Source organism: Phalacrocorax carbo, chromosome 4, assembly GCF_963921805.1.
Source record: "Phalacrocorax carbo chromosome 4, bPhaCar2.1, whole genome shotgun sequence".
Classification (NCBI taxonomy): domain Eukaryota; kingdom Metazoa; phylum Chordata; class Aves; order Suliformes; family Phalacrocoracidae; genus Phalacrocorax; species Phalacrocorax carbo.
In genome coordinates, this window is record NC_087516.1 from 67549261 (window position 1) to 67566257 (window position 16997).

The following is a 16997-nucleotide window of genomic DNA, read 5'->3' on the forward strand; positions in this document are numbered from 1 at the left end:
TTTCAGGAGTTTTAACCTTGCCAGTAATTTTTCTTCCTCGAATTTCAGGCTTAACAAATAAAGTTGGTCAGTTGGTTGGTCAGTCTGTCTGTCTGTCTGCCTGCCTATTATCTACACATATAATCTACATTCCTGCAATACACAATGCTGACTGACAGAATCATCTGCGTGGTGAGTTATTCAGAATATTGCTTTATACAGCTCAAAATCAGTGTTGTTCTAAAAAGTGGGGTTTGGCAAATTATTTACCCTCCATACAGCCAAATTGACTTGGATATCCTGATTACAAAAAAGGATCTAATTTAATATTTGCAGGACTGGGGTTGAAATTTTTGTTTCTTATGCCTTGTGGTTCTTTCTACGTACTAAATATTCAAGTTCTTTCTCACCCAGAATGGGTATATAACAAGGTATCACAAAATGAGCGGACATTCTTTTGATTTCATATCTTATAATATTTTAAACAATTTTACAACATTCAAGAGCATAGTCTGTATTGGAGATTATTACATACCACAGCAAGTTCATGCAAAACAAGTTTACTTTTTGTACAACTGCAAATGTACAAAGGATCAAATCCTCATAATTCAGATTCCCAGGTTACATCAAGGAAGGCAAAGGGAATACAGGTCCCATCTTTTTTGCTAAGTGGAAAAAAAAAAAGTGAAAGTAATTGTATCAGGAAGTGTGGCCAGCAGGAGTAGTGAAGTGATCATGCCCCTGTACTGGGCACTGGTGAGGCCGCACCTCGAGTACTGTGTTTGGTTTTGGGCCCCTCAGTACAAGAAGGACATCAAGGTGCTGAAGTGTGTCCAGAGAAGGGCAATGAAACTGGTGAAGGGTCTGGAAAACAAGTGTTATGAGGAGCGGCTGAGAGAGCTGGTATAATTTAGCCTGGAGAAAAGGAGGCTAAGGGGAGACCTTATCACTCTCTACACCTACCTGAAAGGAGGTTGTAGCAAGGTGGGTGTCGGTCTCTTCTCCCAGGTCACTAGTGATAAGATGAGAGGAAATGGCCTCAAGCTGCATCAGGGGAGGTTTAGATTGGATATTAGGAAAAATGTCTTTACTGAAAGAGTGGTCAGGCACTGGAACAGGCTGCCCAGAGAGGTGGTGGAGTCACCATCCCTGGAGGTGTTCAAAAAATGTGTAGACGTGGCACTTCAGGGCATGGTTTAGGAGGCGTGGGGGTGTTGGGTTGATGGTTGGACTTGATGATCCTAGAGGTCTTTTCCAACCTTAATGATTCTGTGATTCTATGATTGCATTTCAGGAGGAAATGTAGGAGCTGTGGATCCCTAAACTATGCAAGTATCATTTCTCATAGATGATCTTGGCCATTGCTCAATTCCTTTTGAGGATGGTTTTGCAGGCAGCCCCAGGAGACTGAGGGTTTGGTGCACCACATGCACCAAGTCTGTGCACCATCTCCATAGACATAAATATTCAATTTTCCTCTTTTCATATTAGAACTGCTTTGGCCTCAGAGACAGGGGATCTTCTGTGATTGTGGACGCCTGATTATCATCCCTGAAGAACATCAGCACATCTACAATACAGCTCAGTTCTCACACCTTCTACATCCTATGTTCCCACAGGATTTTTTTGCTAACCCAACCAGCCCATCTGCCTTGCACGCAGCTGGAATGTGAAGAACTTTTCTGTTTCATAAATCTGAGCACTGAAGAGTTGTTCCTACATATTAATGGTGCTAGAACAGCTGCCTCAGATTTAAATCTCCTTTGCTTCCATGTGCTGTGTTGGTAACCCTAAAATGGATTTTCTACTTTCTAAGTGGGCTGTGATCCAAATCAGGAATTGACCGTAACCTGGAGTTGGATGCCATCTCAGCATGATATCAAATATTCACTTTAGGGTACAGAGTTTGCAATAACAGAGAGCAAGAACTAGCTGGAGCAGGAATGAAAGTTGGGTATTAGCTGATCATCCTCAGCAGTGTAGCTCTCAGAGAACAAATTATTATGTCTAGAAGAAAATATTGCTTTCTAAAAGCGGGACCAACTGCTAGGAAAAATTGGAAGGTGAGTTGAACAGATGGTTGTCTCTCAGACCAGGGAAGACAGAAGGGAGACAGTAGGATTTAGAGCAAGTGGAAGAAACTGATGTCTGAACTTCTCTTCCCTTGTCTTACTCTCCCCACCCCCTTCTCTCAGCAGAACTAAATAATGCAAGTTTGGAATAACTAGTATGACTGCAGAAGTCACCAGAAGAGTACCAGAGTCTGGAGAGAAAGCTTTCAGCCCATGAGAACTGCACTAATGGAGCCACAGTTTATCCACCTGAAATGCTCAGTAAGTGAAAATGGGTTTCTGGAAGAAAAGAATTACTTATCAGTTTAGGCTTAGATCCTTGCTATGGAGCTGACATCAGAGGTCAGATTAGATATAGACTTCTGTATCATCCTTCATTTAAGAGGTGCCTACAATGGAGATTTAAATAATCTCTTCTTCACTGAAAATTATTTTTAATATCAGATAAGCAATATAATTTTTTTTACACAATAATGTTTCCATACACATAGCTGTATCAATTACATATATCTATGAATGTGGCTGACTTGATTTTCTAATCAGAAAGATTTTAAAACATGATTTCTTGCTCAACAAGGTGATCACTTTAAGATCACCATTGCAGAAGTAAAAATTTCCCATTTACTAGCTGGCAGCATAGTCAGAATACGCTTTGAGCTGACTAGATGTATTATCACCTGTCAGCTATTTAGAGCTCGTATTAAGTTAGGAGATAGACCCATACAGAGTTGGGGAAAACTACATCTGCTTCCAGACATTAAACTGACATTTCCTGGAAAGAAAATACCCCACCTGTTTGGAGCTTCCAATAGGACAAGCAGACATTATTTTCAGGATGACCAGCTGAAAACAGGTTAGCCAATATTAAAACTTTGCCACTACGTTATTAACTCCATTATGTTACTCAGGAGTGGAAGCATTTGTATTAAATATGGCACCTGCTGGAGACTATTTAAGTGAACATCTCAGATACAGGAATAAGGCCAGTAACAGTGACTCGGCGGGGTGGGGAAGGGAATGCCCTGAAATAAATGGATTCCTATTTGCCTGGTACTTTGACTAGAAACTGTCTTCTCATTGATGCTTAGTGTTTTCTTATTACGTGGCCAATGTTTAATTGATCTATCAGTCTATTAATCCCAGAGCCTAGCTTTATGTGATGTAGCAACGAAAATTACTGCAGGTATGTAGCTTCCCATGTCTCTGTGGATCACTTGTTATACTCACCAGCCAGTATTGAGATGTCATCAGGAACTCAAACAGTCAGATCACTGAAATCATTGGTTCAAATGTCTTAATTTCAATTATACCTTCTGAAATGCCTTTCCTGCTGATAAAGGAAGGAGTTTGCTAAGCAACAGCTTCAGCGTATCTTCTTGTGATTGAAACCCTGAGAGCGATTCTAAACACTAGAAAGTGGAATGCCTGGGCCACAGAAGATATTCAGCAATCTGATTCCTGTTATATTAAAAATTAACATTGGCATCAAGTAAAATAGGTGTAAGAAATGTTTTCCCTATAGTACCCAAAGCAAATGCAAGCAGGCATTTTAGCAGGATTACAAAGCAGGTAGTTTATATTGATTTCAAAGTCATACAATTCATTCATTAAATATTTTGCTTATTTTTAAACAATTTCATTTTAAAACATTATAGAAAAGCAACATAAACATATTTGTGAAAACTAGCACACTAACTAGTTCGATCAGACAAAAAGTATATAAACAGGTGCATGGTAATAAGCAATGAATATGTTTCAAAAGCCAAGAAAGTAGGATTAAAAAAATTTCTAGTTTCATAAAACTCACTTCTATGGTTTTAGAAATCAATCTGGCCAATGGATTTCACCTTCTAAGAACTGCAAACATGAACCACAGATTTGACAGTACCAATTTTCTTGACTGTACACATGAAGCTATATTTGTGTTTGGTTAATTGAAGAAATTATTTTTCATTGAAGTAGAAAAAAAAATATTTTTTTTTTAAAACAAAAAGCCTCTCTAGTGCAATTACCTTTCTCACCAACCCCCCCTCACGCTAGCCTTATTTTTCTTAAAATTTTCGGGAAGATACTAAGCTATCCCCAGATAGTTATCTGGGAAGGGTAGGTGGTAATTGTGATGTTAAAAACAATTGTTGTTTTGAAACTCTGTCTTGGTTACAGCTTCATCATTCTGAGTATCATGTTCTTTATCTGTAATATTGCAATTTTGGTTTCTAATGGATTTGATGTCGGGGTTACACGTGTATCATTCCCAACAGAATTCTGAAATACCGCTTTCTTGCTGTGGAATTCCAAAGCTTTTAAGTTATTAAAATTGTATGTCTTTGTATATTTGTTATAGATCTAATACAGTGCAGTAATTTCTTTGAGGCAATTACGGTCCTCTGAAGTCAAGGCTTTGTTGCAACCACTAGAGTCAAACCTGAATGCTGTTTAGAATTTGCTTAGAACTTTCTCCTGCTATCTACCGTGAACTGAGAAAAATGTTAGCAAATGAGTTGATTTGCTGATTGCATATCTATGCCAGCAACCACAAAAGATGAAACTTAAATTTTCCTTTTGTAGGTAATATTTTAATATAGGGGCTAAAAGATAACATGGTGTTCCTACTCTACCAGTTCTTCATAAAGAACTGCATGCATTTTACTATTTTATACAAATTATGAAATCCTTATTCAAGGGAACTCTCACACAGTAGGAAGGAACTGTAACAAAACCCACATATTTTGCTAGTATTTCTAATTAATTGACTAGTAGTATAGTTAATACATGGGACAATTTCATTATCTTTCCTGTTCAGGAGATTAATTTAATTCTATATTCTTGTAAATAAGAGCAGAATTTCTAGGTGAAACTAATTTTCCAGCATTCTGGTTAATTTGCAAGCAAAAATTATTTTCACTCCTTTCTTTTTATAGCACAGATTTCTGCTTGTAAAAGTTGGGACAGAGATTACCTCCAGAGTATTTGCAGAGCAGGACAATTATTTCCTCTTCTGTCATTAATTCGTCAACAGTGTTTCTCATAACTTCAAATCCCTAATTCAAGGGCAGAATTCCAGCTAGATTCATACTGGAATCCTTTATGATCTCTTTGTAAGATCCTTGCAAACCTGAAAGATACCTTGATTTTATCAACTCTCTAACAAAGGCTAACTTGACACTGGATTTCAATTAGGATTCATGTTCTTGGCCCACTAGTTTGATAAGTAATTCCATTTAATCATGTAATTGCAAATCAAAAAAAGTCTCTCTATGGTACTGTTTGATTATCATTCCTTAGAAAGGATTATATATCATGCTTCATGATAAGCAGCAAATGACAATTCAGCAATAAACAGCAGTTAAGAACATACAAATATTTTTGGCTGTTATCTTTGACGTTTTTTAAATTTGTCTTGGTTCACAATGAAATAATGATACTTCAGTTAAGTAGAACTTTAAAAAAGTGACAGCTTGATTAAAATTTTTCACTTTTATTTTGAAGGCTTTGAAATTTGTATCTCAAATACATTGAAGGAGATTTTTAAACAAAAAAGTCTCACTGAAGAGTACTGACATCTTTCACTCAGAGGATGCACAAAAAGGATGCCAACTACTTCAGTCAAAAATATTTTAAAAATCAGTAGCTGCACTTTCCTTTAACAATTTTATTTGATAAAATAAATAATAATTTTATATGTATAATGTTCATATATGATATATTCATACATAAATGCATGTATGTATGTACATACATATGCAATTCTCTAGCCCTCATTATCAAAGTCTTCTGGAAAGTTTGTCCTAGCAGATGCATTATGTTGTGTTTGTTTTCAAAAACTGAAAAAGAAATGCTACACTAATACTAGTCCTCACAAGCTGCAATAAATTATGCTTTACTTTTAAGAAATATCAGTTGAGTCTAGTAGATGTAGAACAGTTTAGAAACTATCCTAAACCTGCATTTCTAGGATTCTAGATAACCCTAGAACACTTCAAAATGGTTCAGGCTTGATACTGTGAATACACACCCAGAATAATTTGAGCACTTAGTGGCATTTTTCCATAATTCTACCTGAGGCATGTCTCTGCATCTTTTGAGCAAACTTTCAGATGAACAGGCTTGAGTAATGCAAAGCTTATTTGAAAGTCAATATGAAGTCTTCATGCTCCATTACTTGTGTTTGAGTGGGCTCAGTTAATCAAATCAGGAAACAGAAATAGAACTGTGAGATTTAATTGACTAGTCACAAACATGCATACAGGTCAGGTTTCAAACTCTGACTTTGCAATGTGACGGATGAAATTTTAGAAAACTGCAGCCACTCCAAGAACCTCTTAAACACAAAATTAGACAAGTGTTGACTTTTCTCAAATTATCGGGTAATTTTCATTGCTAAATTATTACCAACCCAAATGCCACATTCACAGAATCATATGAAAATAAGACTAGAAGGGATGTGACATCTCCCTTTTGCCTTCTTCTAAAGAGATTTCAAACACTATTTCTCACTTTTCATTAAATAAAATTCTTTCTTTCTGAGCAGTCAAGCTGTCATTTCCAATATTTTAAAGGGACTTTTAGGCTGAATTTTACTTCAGATTCCTTTGATATCCAGCACAGCTCAGGAAGCTAAGGTGTGCTCTAATGGGAAATCCCATATAGTAAAAGACCCACAATTCTCACCTTAAGTGAGGCACTAAGATGCTGCTGCATTATCTACAACTTCTAAAAACACTCGTGTTGATACACAGCTTTTCTGTCCTGCTGCATACCCTGCAAACATTTAGAAAAGTCCTTGCAGCAGAAAGCTTGAGCTTTCATTTGGAAGTCCAAATGCTGCATTCCAATATGCTTTTTAGAGACAGCTTTACAACCCCCAAACTACAGCAAGCCATACTGCCAGACTAAGACAGAAGATGAAGAAGCAGCTTTGCAGAAATGCAAAGGAAAAAATATAAACATACAGAAGATATTGCTAGCCTAGCCCACTGGGCATATATTGTTGGTCACAGCATGGATCTGACACTGTGGGGTATATTTACAGCATGGGGTACGGAGAACTACACACACTAACAATCATGAGAACAGTATATTTTTTCTTATGTAAAATGTATTGAAAACTGACCCTGTTGGGCTGTAAATGGGGAATTGGATTGTTGTGGAAATTCTACTGGTTTGTGTGCTTTTTAAGTGTTGAATTTTCTTTTTAAGTGATCAAAAGTGTCTTTGAGTCACAACAGTCAAAGATGGCAAAGACCACATATTGCTCTAATTCTGGTCTTCATGACATCTTGCAGAGATTAATGCTTGAAAGATATTATTAGAACTTTTTATTCCTTTATCCCAAACTGACACCATATGAAAAGCTTGCCATGATAGCTCTTCAGTATCGTCTCTTTTTATTTTCGAAGCTATACCATGTAAATTAAACTGGGAAAGTCACATCAAAGCTGAAAGAAAGAGGTAATATGCACTACATACAGACATTTAAACACCTGCCACATCCTCTCTTGCTCAGGTATTAGAATAATCACTCTACCCCTTGAAGTATGAGTGCTTCAGCCTTCCATTTTACATCGCTTCCTCTCTGCTGCTTTTTTTTCCCCATGGAATTGCTGAGTCCATGTTTACAAAGCTGTTTCTCACGTACACAATAAGACCCAACAATATTACAATTCTCCTAATCAGCAGGGCATGGTACTTTCAGAGACTTCTTATCAAAATTTAGTCTAGCAGCAAAAGGAAAGGTTGATGGAATTGTGTCTGTTTTGAATATCACCCAGAAAACATCCCTGGCAGAGATTCTTTATACCCGTGAGATAGCAAGCAACGAGTAAACAGACTGCTGTGGGCATACACCAGCATGTCATAAGGGACTGATGCACATCACCACTGAATATTTCCATTGACTTCTAGTGGCTCTAGTAGTAAACAGTGAGTTTTAAAATTAGTTTCTCAAGGAAAGCCTTGTCTTCAAAAAGCTTTTGCAGCCTTACTTCTCCGTTTGAATTAACCATACTAACTCCGTTGCTGTACTATCAATATTGATAATTTCAAGGTATATATAGATTTACAAAAACCATAATAATGTTACATTTTTGTCGTATTGCTTCTTTGTTGCAGCAAAACATTGGAAAAAAGTCTTATTTTATGGGGAAAACAAAAAAAGCCACCTACTGGTTCCATAGAGGAACAAGACTCCAGTAATGGATAAAGTAAAAAAACGTGTCCTTCCTTTAATTATCAGAAGCCTAATAGAGAAAAGCTGACTCTATGTCATCATCAATAGTGTCATACAGCTAAATATTTATTTAAAATTGCTCACACAGCAAAATAAAAGTATTGATCGATCACCCATGCGATTATTTAAATAAGGAAATCATGCCTTCTTTCACCTAAAAGCACTTCGGAAAAGTTAATTTAAAACACTGATCCATTTTCAAATATCAAAACTGGGACATTTGAAAAATTGAAAAGCTTGCAAAACTCTCTACAGTGACAATGTGAATTAAACCTTGATGTCCTGGCTCTTCAGGACAACCAGTAAAGCAATCTGAATACAAGAGCTGGCAAACAAATTGAGTAGGAAGATGATTTTCATATAGTCATTTTTGCACGGGGAAATTAATATTATCTTCCATTTTCCAGTTAAAAAATACAGTGAAGACTACTCATCCTTAAAAGAGATGTTAGCACACTACTTACTGGTAATGTAGGAGTAATAATAGTTGACATAAGTGCAGAACTGTTATGAAAACATGCCTTGTATATCGATGATATGAAAAAGACTATTGTATTTCAAAAAGTTTACAAGCTGAATTTCTGCTTATTTAAGCGCATGTAGAATTTTTATACTTAGAAATTAACGGTACGCTGCTCCAGAATCTGTCATTTACATATATGGTGTAATATGCCTACGGGAACTTCCACTTTTGAATTAAATACAATCACAGTTGAAGGATTATTTAACTTAGCTTAGATCTTTACCAAATAGTAAAAGCCCTGCCTACAGATGGGTTGGTAAGTGGGTGTTCACTGCTTCACAGTCACCAGCTGAAAGCTGAATGTATCTCAGAAGCCACAGAAACAGACACAATAAGCGAAAAAGGGCTGTATGAATCTTGCAGTGTTTATAGGTATTAATGGTGGAACACACAATAAATTTCCGGGGCTATCCAGAGCTAAAATGCTTATTGAAAGAGGGGTCTCTGAGCTACAGGAAGTCCTCCTTCAATAGACTAATCTCTTTTCAAGGCAACTACTGCACTTCTCTTGTCAACCAGTTTAATAACTGCTGTAACTCAAGAAGATGCAATACTCTGGTCACTGAGCAAAAACGCTCACAAGCCCTCCAGAGGTAGATCTTACCATATACATCATAATCTCATTTGAAGATCTATTTTTGTCTCCTCCACTATTCTTGTCTATATTATAATCAATATCTGACAGACCAATATTCATTATCTAGAATATTGACTAGCATGAGGAGAGCATTTAAATACTTCAGGTCTTGTCAGACTTCAATAATCTCACAAAAGTGGCACCTGTCTGGGAGTGCCGTATACCAGCCTTGCCTCATTAAAATCAATGAATTTATGACTGTTTCCAGCAGACATGGATCTGGCCCAAACAAAGTATAATTCAGCATATCATAGTACCAGTTCAAGCCCAGTTAAAGACAGTGTTAATGGTACATCAAAAACAGGGAAAAGTTTTTGTATGTTTGCCTTAGGAGTACCTTTTTTGTCTGCAGGTAAAAAAAATCTCCTTTTACATTTTATTTTCAGTCAGACACTTACACCTGTTAGAGTAATGAATTATTACTTATGAAAATATAGTAACGAAAAATTCATTTAAAAACAGATTCTGCAGTGAGTTAGAAAGTTATTTTTTGAATAATAATTTCTTTAGCACAGCAGCTGTCATGAGGACACTTGTGAGAAGTGACGGGAGAACAAGTCTGCCTTGTTAACACATCAAGGATGAGCACAACTGTCTTAATATCAGTCCAGCGCTCTTTTCATCAGAATGCAGCAGAAGAACATTGAACATTGCTTGGCCGAGGGATGGCTCCCACTCCCCTCTGCCACTTATTCCTTCTTTCCACCAATCTTCTGATTCATAAACACATGTGAAAAATAATCTATGTTTGCAGAGACGGACATTTGTCTTTCAGCATCCTTAAATCCACATTTTTCTGCAACCTACAGAGTCCTGTCTTTGGGCCAGCACCCTAGAAAGACATTTAGAACCTAAATGAACTGCATGAAATTCTCACGAAGGTGTGGGAGTAAGCAAAAATATTTTAGCCTTGAGTTTCTAACATACAGCTTGGCTGCTGTTACCTGGCTAATTAAGGGGAGAGGGTATAAGAAGGGCAGATCATGGACTATTTCCCATACAGACTTTATTCTGATGTTTTTTCTGACTCCAAGCTTGTTACAAGGAAAACTTTTCTAATTCTGACACTAAGGAACCAAAAAGCCAGCCTGCTAAACACTTCATAGTTTTGTGGAGGTTTTAAATTTATTTTTATCGTTTTTTTTCCTCTCTCTCATGCTCACACAATCCTTGACTGCAGCCATTGTCCCTCTCAGAGGAATCATGCCCTGAGACACACGAAGCATATCACCAGCTTAGACTTTGCAGTAGCACTGTGTCCTCAGTGTTAGCACAACCTGGAGAGGCATCCTTTTCTCTATCCTTTTCACCTCCTCTCTTCAGCACACACACTGTGGATTCTTTCTGCACATCCAGATTCATTTGCATGTAAATGTAAAGGAGTTCCTCTGCCTACAATTCTGAGGCAAAAGTGGCAGAAAAACAGCTCTGCCCCTGAATTTGAACCTCGAAGAGATGTCGACTGAACATACCCTTAATATTAACACACATAGAGAAACCATTACAGGTTAGGTGTGAGGCTCAGTTGCTGAGTTAGTAGGGTTTGTGTTGGAAACTCCTGAAACCAAGGATTGTATCTCATCCTATGGAAAGGCAATAGGTAAACTAATTCAATTTTTGGAAAGTGTACACCAGTTCTTCAGTGTCAGGGGTGGTAGCGGTGGTAAATTTGTTTGTGGAGATGTGTATACCACATATGCAGGTTCTAATAGATGATGTGGAAGGTCCAACACCTTAATGCCTTTCATTACATTCATATCCTTCAGAGAGGTTGAAATTTTTACCTAATTTCTCGGATCCATCTTTTCCATCCATGAGAGGGTCCACCCATTATAGTGGCACTGTAATTAGGTTCTTCACTTTTGCATGAAGAGAAGGATATAATGTGAAAGCCATTTCAATTGCTAGATGATTTTTTGATGCTTCTTACAGCAGCAGTGGAACCTGAAGAAAAGAAAAAAAAGTATAATGACCAACATCTTTCCTCTGATATATATATAAATGCAATTGACAGTCACAGTAATAACCTGTACGATAGATTTCCTTTTATTACTTAACTGAAACACATTAGGATGGAACTGTGCACTTCTGCAAGTTAAAAGGGTTGAGATGCATGTAGGCTTACAAGCTGTAGAGCTGCTGGATGTGACTAAAAAGCAGGACAAAAGTGTCCAGTTTGGAAAGATTTAATTGATTACTGTTCTAATACTTCAGTTAGTTCAATATGCAGCTGTGTTCTGTAATGACTCTGACTAAATAATATGGTTCAGTCTTCTCTGAGTAGAGTCCAGTGATAAGCATAACTAAAACTTTCAAAGGCATTCAAAAATTAATGGGAGATAAATGTGTAATTTTCCTTCAGCCCCTTTGAAAATATCAGGCTTGATACTTATTATTTATCAATAACAAACTGTAGCACACCTGAAGTTAGATCATTATATTGCATGGTTAAATGAAATATTAGTTAACAGTGTCCTACTGAAAAACAGAAAAAGCTAAAATTTCAAGTAAGAAGTTATTCTCACCACACTTTATACACTGTTCTTCAACAACAGCTGATCATAACTTATTTTTAGAAATGGAACAACTCCAACATGAAAAAGGAGTCCATACAGGAGTCTGATCCTGTAAGTGTACCTCGCACATGTACTTCTACTGCATTCAGGCACTCACATATGGAGGGCTCACTTCCTTGGAAACTATAGCCTTGTTCCTGACCACAGAAACAGTTAAAGCAATGCAAATTTCTGGATGTGACCTTTTTGTAACAACAATTAGAATAACCTCTCTAGAAACATGTTGGGGGCAGAAGGGGGCACGGATCTCCCTTCTGATTAACATTCACGTGCAACCCATATCCAGGATGCTGATACTGATGCTCAGGGTAAGAACACCTGTTGCATCCTTTAGAAAAGGGAAATGAGTCAAATGCCTTATAGCACTGCATTTCTAGTAGCCTTGGTCTTTAACCATTTGGGCTTGTTGTGGTATAACCGCAGCTGGCAGCTAAGCACCACCCAGCTGCATGCTTACTCCCCTCACAGTGGGATGGGGGAGAGAATTGGGAGGGTAAAAGTGAGAAACCTCATGGATTGAGATAAAGGCAGTTTAACAGGTAAAGCAAAAGCTGCACACACAAGCAAACAAAACAAGGAATTCATTCACTACTTCCTATTGGACATCTCCAGGCAAGCAGGGCTCCATCACACGATAACAGTTACTTGGGAAGACAAAACACCACCACTCCGAACGTCCCCCCCTTCATTCTTCTTCCCCCAGCTTTATAGGCTGAGCACGACGTCATATGGTGTGGGATATCCCTTGGGTCAGTTGGGGTCAGCTGTCCCAGCTGTGTCCCCTCCCGGCTCCTTGTGCACCCCCAGCCTGCTCACTGGTGGGCTGGGGTGAGAGGCAGAAAAGGCCTTGACTCTGTGTAACCACTGCTCAGCAGTAACTAAAACATCGCTGTGTTATCAGCACAGTTTCCAGCACAAATTCAAAACATAGCCCCACACTAGCTACTATGAAGAAAATTAACTCTATCCCAGCCAAAACCAGCAAAGGTCTATATCTGAACCTAAATCTGGACGCAAAGGGATCTATATTACACAAGGGATAAATTTCAAAGCCAATTCAGCACTGAACTTCCAATGTTTTGTTGTTACAGTTCAATAAAATCACCTTGTGTTACATTCATTTCTGTTTAAAATAAAGTGAATGTCACACTTTTTTGTCATACCATTTTTATTTAACAGGGTTTTTTTCTACGCCCATTAGTTAAAAAATTTATAACAAGGCAAATCATTTATCAAAATGAAAAATGCTGTACTCCTTGAGCAAGGAAAGGGGAGTCTAAATAGAATGTCTCTGCTCTTAAATTAATGGAACCATCTCACATTTAATATTTTCTCTTAAGTAGTTATGTAAGCACTCCAAGATCATTAATGAAGAAGTACAGGATCACAATTTACAGCTGAAGGGCAAAAATGCTAAAAAACCATTTCAGAATCATGTCATTGAGTGATACAGTCTAGGAAAATAGAAGCAAGAATCATTGATCTCCGATATCATAATTAAATGTACAAAACACATGACAAGGAGAAAGGACAACAAAGTTCATTAAAACTTGACTTGGAACCTAAGGTGCAGGACTAATCAAGCAGATGTACTAGGGAAGGGTCAGGTTTATAAACAAGGAGCACTTTCATTTTAATAAAAAGAATTTTTAAAATAGACTTTTTGGCACTATTCCAATTTTAAATAAGAGTAACAGTTAGAGTAACAGTTAATAGTTATTATTTATAAAGACAATTCATTTGAGTGCGACATCTCCAAATGTACCATTGGCTCATTCATCTGCTGGTATTGTGATATGTTACACTTCCATCTCCTACAATCACTGCAGCAGTTCAGCTGTCCTTTGTAAAACCAACTCTTGCTTGTGATCCAGGCACTAATATACACATTCCTAGCCTCCTTTCTAAAAAGTCTGGTAGAACAGATTTGCCCAGATTTCTTAAGTAATGCAATAACGGATCTTTTAATATACAATACATTTATTGCAACAAAAGAAAATTCACAGAAATCAGATGGAATTCATCCCAGCGAGCTAATGGAATTTGCAGAAATAGTGTTGGAGCCACTGGGTATTATTCTTCAGAACTAATGGAGAACAGCCAAGGTCCCAGAGCTGGGAAATGACAAACCATATTACCTATTTTGAAGAGAAAAAATAGAAAACATCCAACCTACAAGAGGAATTACAGAACAGAGAATTCAAATTTGAATTGCCAAGTTAGCTAGCAAAGCAGTTTGCAACCTGCTACAAAGGCATGCTGAAAGGTGGGTGATAAACAATAGAAAGAGGAATTGGCAAAGACAAAACATGTTTATGATATAAAATATTACTGAATGTGGGCTTCCTGCTCAGTGCTGTTGCTACCACTCGACCCCTTAGTACAATCAGGCTGCCTTAAGACACTTTCACATGTGCCAGCAAGTACAATAGTCACCTTTTACCAGACTTCAGGAGGAACAATGTGACAGTCTAATTCCTCATTGCTTCCCAGCACTTGGGCAGAAAAACTTTATTTTGGTAATGTCCCTTTATACCATTCAAACATTTTAAAACATTAGACCGCCTTGCATATGTCAAATACTAGTCTGTAAACTGCATGCTGAGTACACTGAAAAGACATACAACATATAACAGACGACGGAACTTAGACCTAGCACACTTGTATTGGAATATTCCTATATAGGGATTAGGTCTACAATCTCATCTGTTACAAAAGCAGTTTAAGAACCATTTGCCAGGTTCATACACAGATATGCAGTGTTTCAGGAAGGTCATTTCCCTGCCAGTTACAAGAAGCTTCTCATGTTGGAAATCAAATTATAAAAATAGATTCCTCTTTGTTCCTGCAGGACATGGGAACTAGAAACCAGCAAACACAGAAACACTTAGAATAGCCAGGTTTATCAGGAAACACACAAAAAAATTATTCCCTGTTTAATTTAGCCCTAAAGTACTTGGATAAATAATGAGTTCATCTTTTCCAGAATACATCACAAAGTTCAAGAAAATAAATAATTTTCTCCATTTTAACAAACATATATATACCTCTTTCCAAAAATCCAACAGCTGAACTGTCTTCATTTTTAAAGCTCCTTCTTTATGACAACATACATGCCATTTTATTTTACTTTTGCTTCTTCATTACTGATAGCCTGTTTTCTGGCATGTCATAGCTCTCTGTATGTGCCACGAATAATTCTGTATGTAGGCCCTCATTTTGGACTAGGGACTCACATCCTAACTCTTGCTGTGCTGGTATATATGGTGAACAAAGCACATAGGGAGTACCTTTTGCAAACTGACGGAGGACAAAGAATTCTTGTGCTTCTTAAAAGCAAGTGAGGCAGATAATCCTAGGCATAAGCAAGGTCACAAACCAGAAGGAACACAGAATCCTTACTGAGCTATTAAGTGCAAATTTAACTAGGCAGACTTATGCTGCTGCTAACTTAACATCTTTCACCCCACTCCACAAGCAGTGAGTAAGCATCCTCCTTGCAAGGACTAGAGCATTTGCTCTGTAATTCTATGAAATAGAAATGCTTTCTACTACTGGAACCAGGTCTGTATCACCCATCTATAAAAGTCACAGCAGCGTGTTTTACTTACATTATTTTTACTGTTATTCACAAATTTTCTAGTTGTTATCATTCATTTTGAAGACTTCATTTCTGTTAGCTATCTTGTAGTCAATGAGAATATCTAAAAAGTGCAGAGGTATGTATGATAGTCACTTATTTTAATACATCATCATCATCATCATCATCATAAATCTTTTTAATGTAAGAGAAAATAATAGGCTAGAATGGTTAGGGCTGATTAGAATGACCAATCGTATGATATACATAAGATTGCATGCTTGATTTGCTTACCATCAGTGCTGCATCTCTTCTGAAAACTGTACAGTGATGTATTTGTAAAAATGTATCCATTGTTGCTTGCTTTTTTTTAATCATCCTAGATATTAATTTTTCTTAAAATATTATTTTAGTTTAACTTAACATTAGAATATTATTAAATATAAGCAAATTAATTAATTTTATTTTAATAAAATTAATTATATAAATAGTTCTAATTAATTTTGCATTATAATAACTTATTAAATAAAATAATTAAATGTAAATATTATTATTATTTTATTTAATATTATTTTCTATTAGGAAGCCCAGATTTACTTCTGAATACTCATCTTTATTTTCTGAACTATGATTCCAGATGCAAGGTATTGCCATTTTCCCCTAACACTTGTAGTTATTCTATTTGTTATTTGCTTCAGAGTTAAGAAAACAATACACAGCTGGTACCACACACTACTTTGCATTTAATTTGTAAATAGAAGAAAAAAATGTGAGATCAGAAAGATCTACTGAAAAGCAATGTAAAGAGGAATGTAAGAGAGATCCAAGATAATTAGAATAATAGACAAGAGAAACAGATGTAGGTCAGGCTGGAATCTCAAAGTGCAATTTCTTAATGGTGTACCCTGGGATTTTATTTTGCCCCCTCCATTTCTTTTCCTTTAGTTTTTCAAGTCAAAATATAAACAATCTGTGGAACCAAACAGAATCCTCAGTTAATTTTAAATTATTTTAAAATAGTCACCTATGGGACAAAAATATTACCTTTAAAACCTTTTGCTTCAAAGTGGAGTAGCATGGTACAACTGCTAGTTCTTCCTTGTCCACTGAGCAAAAAAGGAAAAGCAGAAATAACACCAAATGACCATGAATCCCACATGTTGGTTGCCTTCTGTAAGTATTTAGAAATACATTCACAGAATGAAGGACCCAAAAAAATAATTACCTGATAGTACTAGAAAAGAAATCTAAGGAAAACCACAGAATTTGCCAAGTCCAGACCAGAGCTCCAGGTATGCGGTGACCAAGAACACAGTGAAAAAATAAGGGGGGGTGGATTGGGGTAGATTTCACACTAAAAATGTGGATTTCTTTTTTTTTCTTACGAAATTACCCTTTAAA

At 36.8% G+C, this 16997-nt stretch overlaps 1 protein-coding gene across 1 annotated transcript in view; it reads right to left on the minus strand.

Annotated features, from left to right (window-relative positions):
• Positions 1-16997, minus strand: part of IQCM (IQ motif containing M) — a 111208-nt gene that overhangs the window by 14015 nt on the left and 80196 nt on the right. The window contains 2 exon segments of the mRNA XM_064450825.1: positions 11228-11351; positions 11353-11384. Of these exon segments, the coding sequence (XP_064306895.1) occupies positions 11228-11351; positions 11353-11384 (156 nt within the window).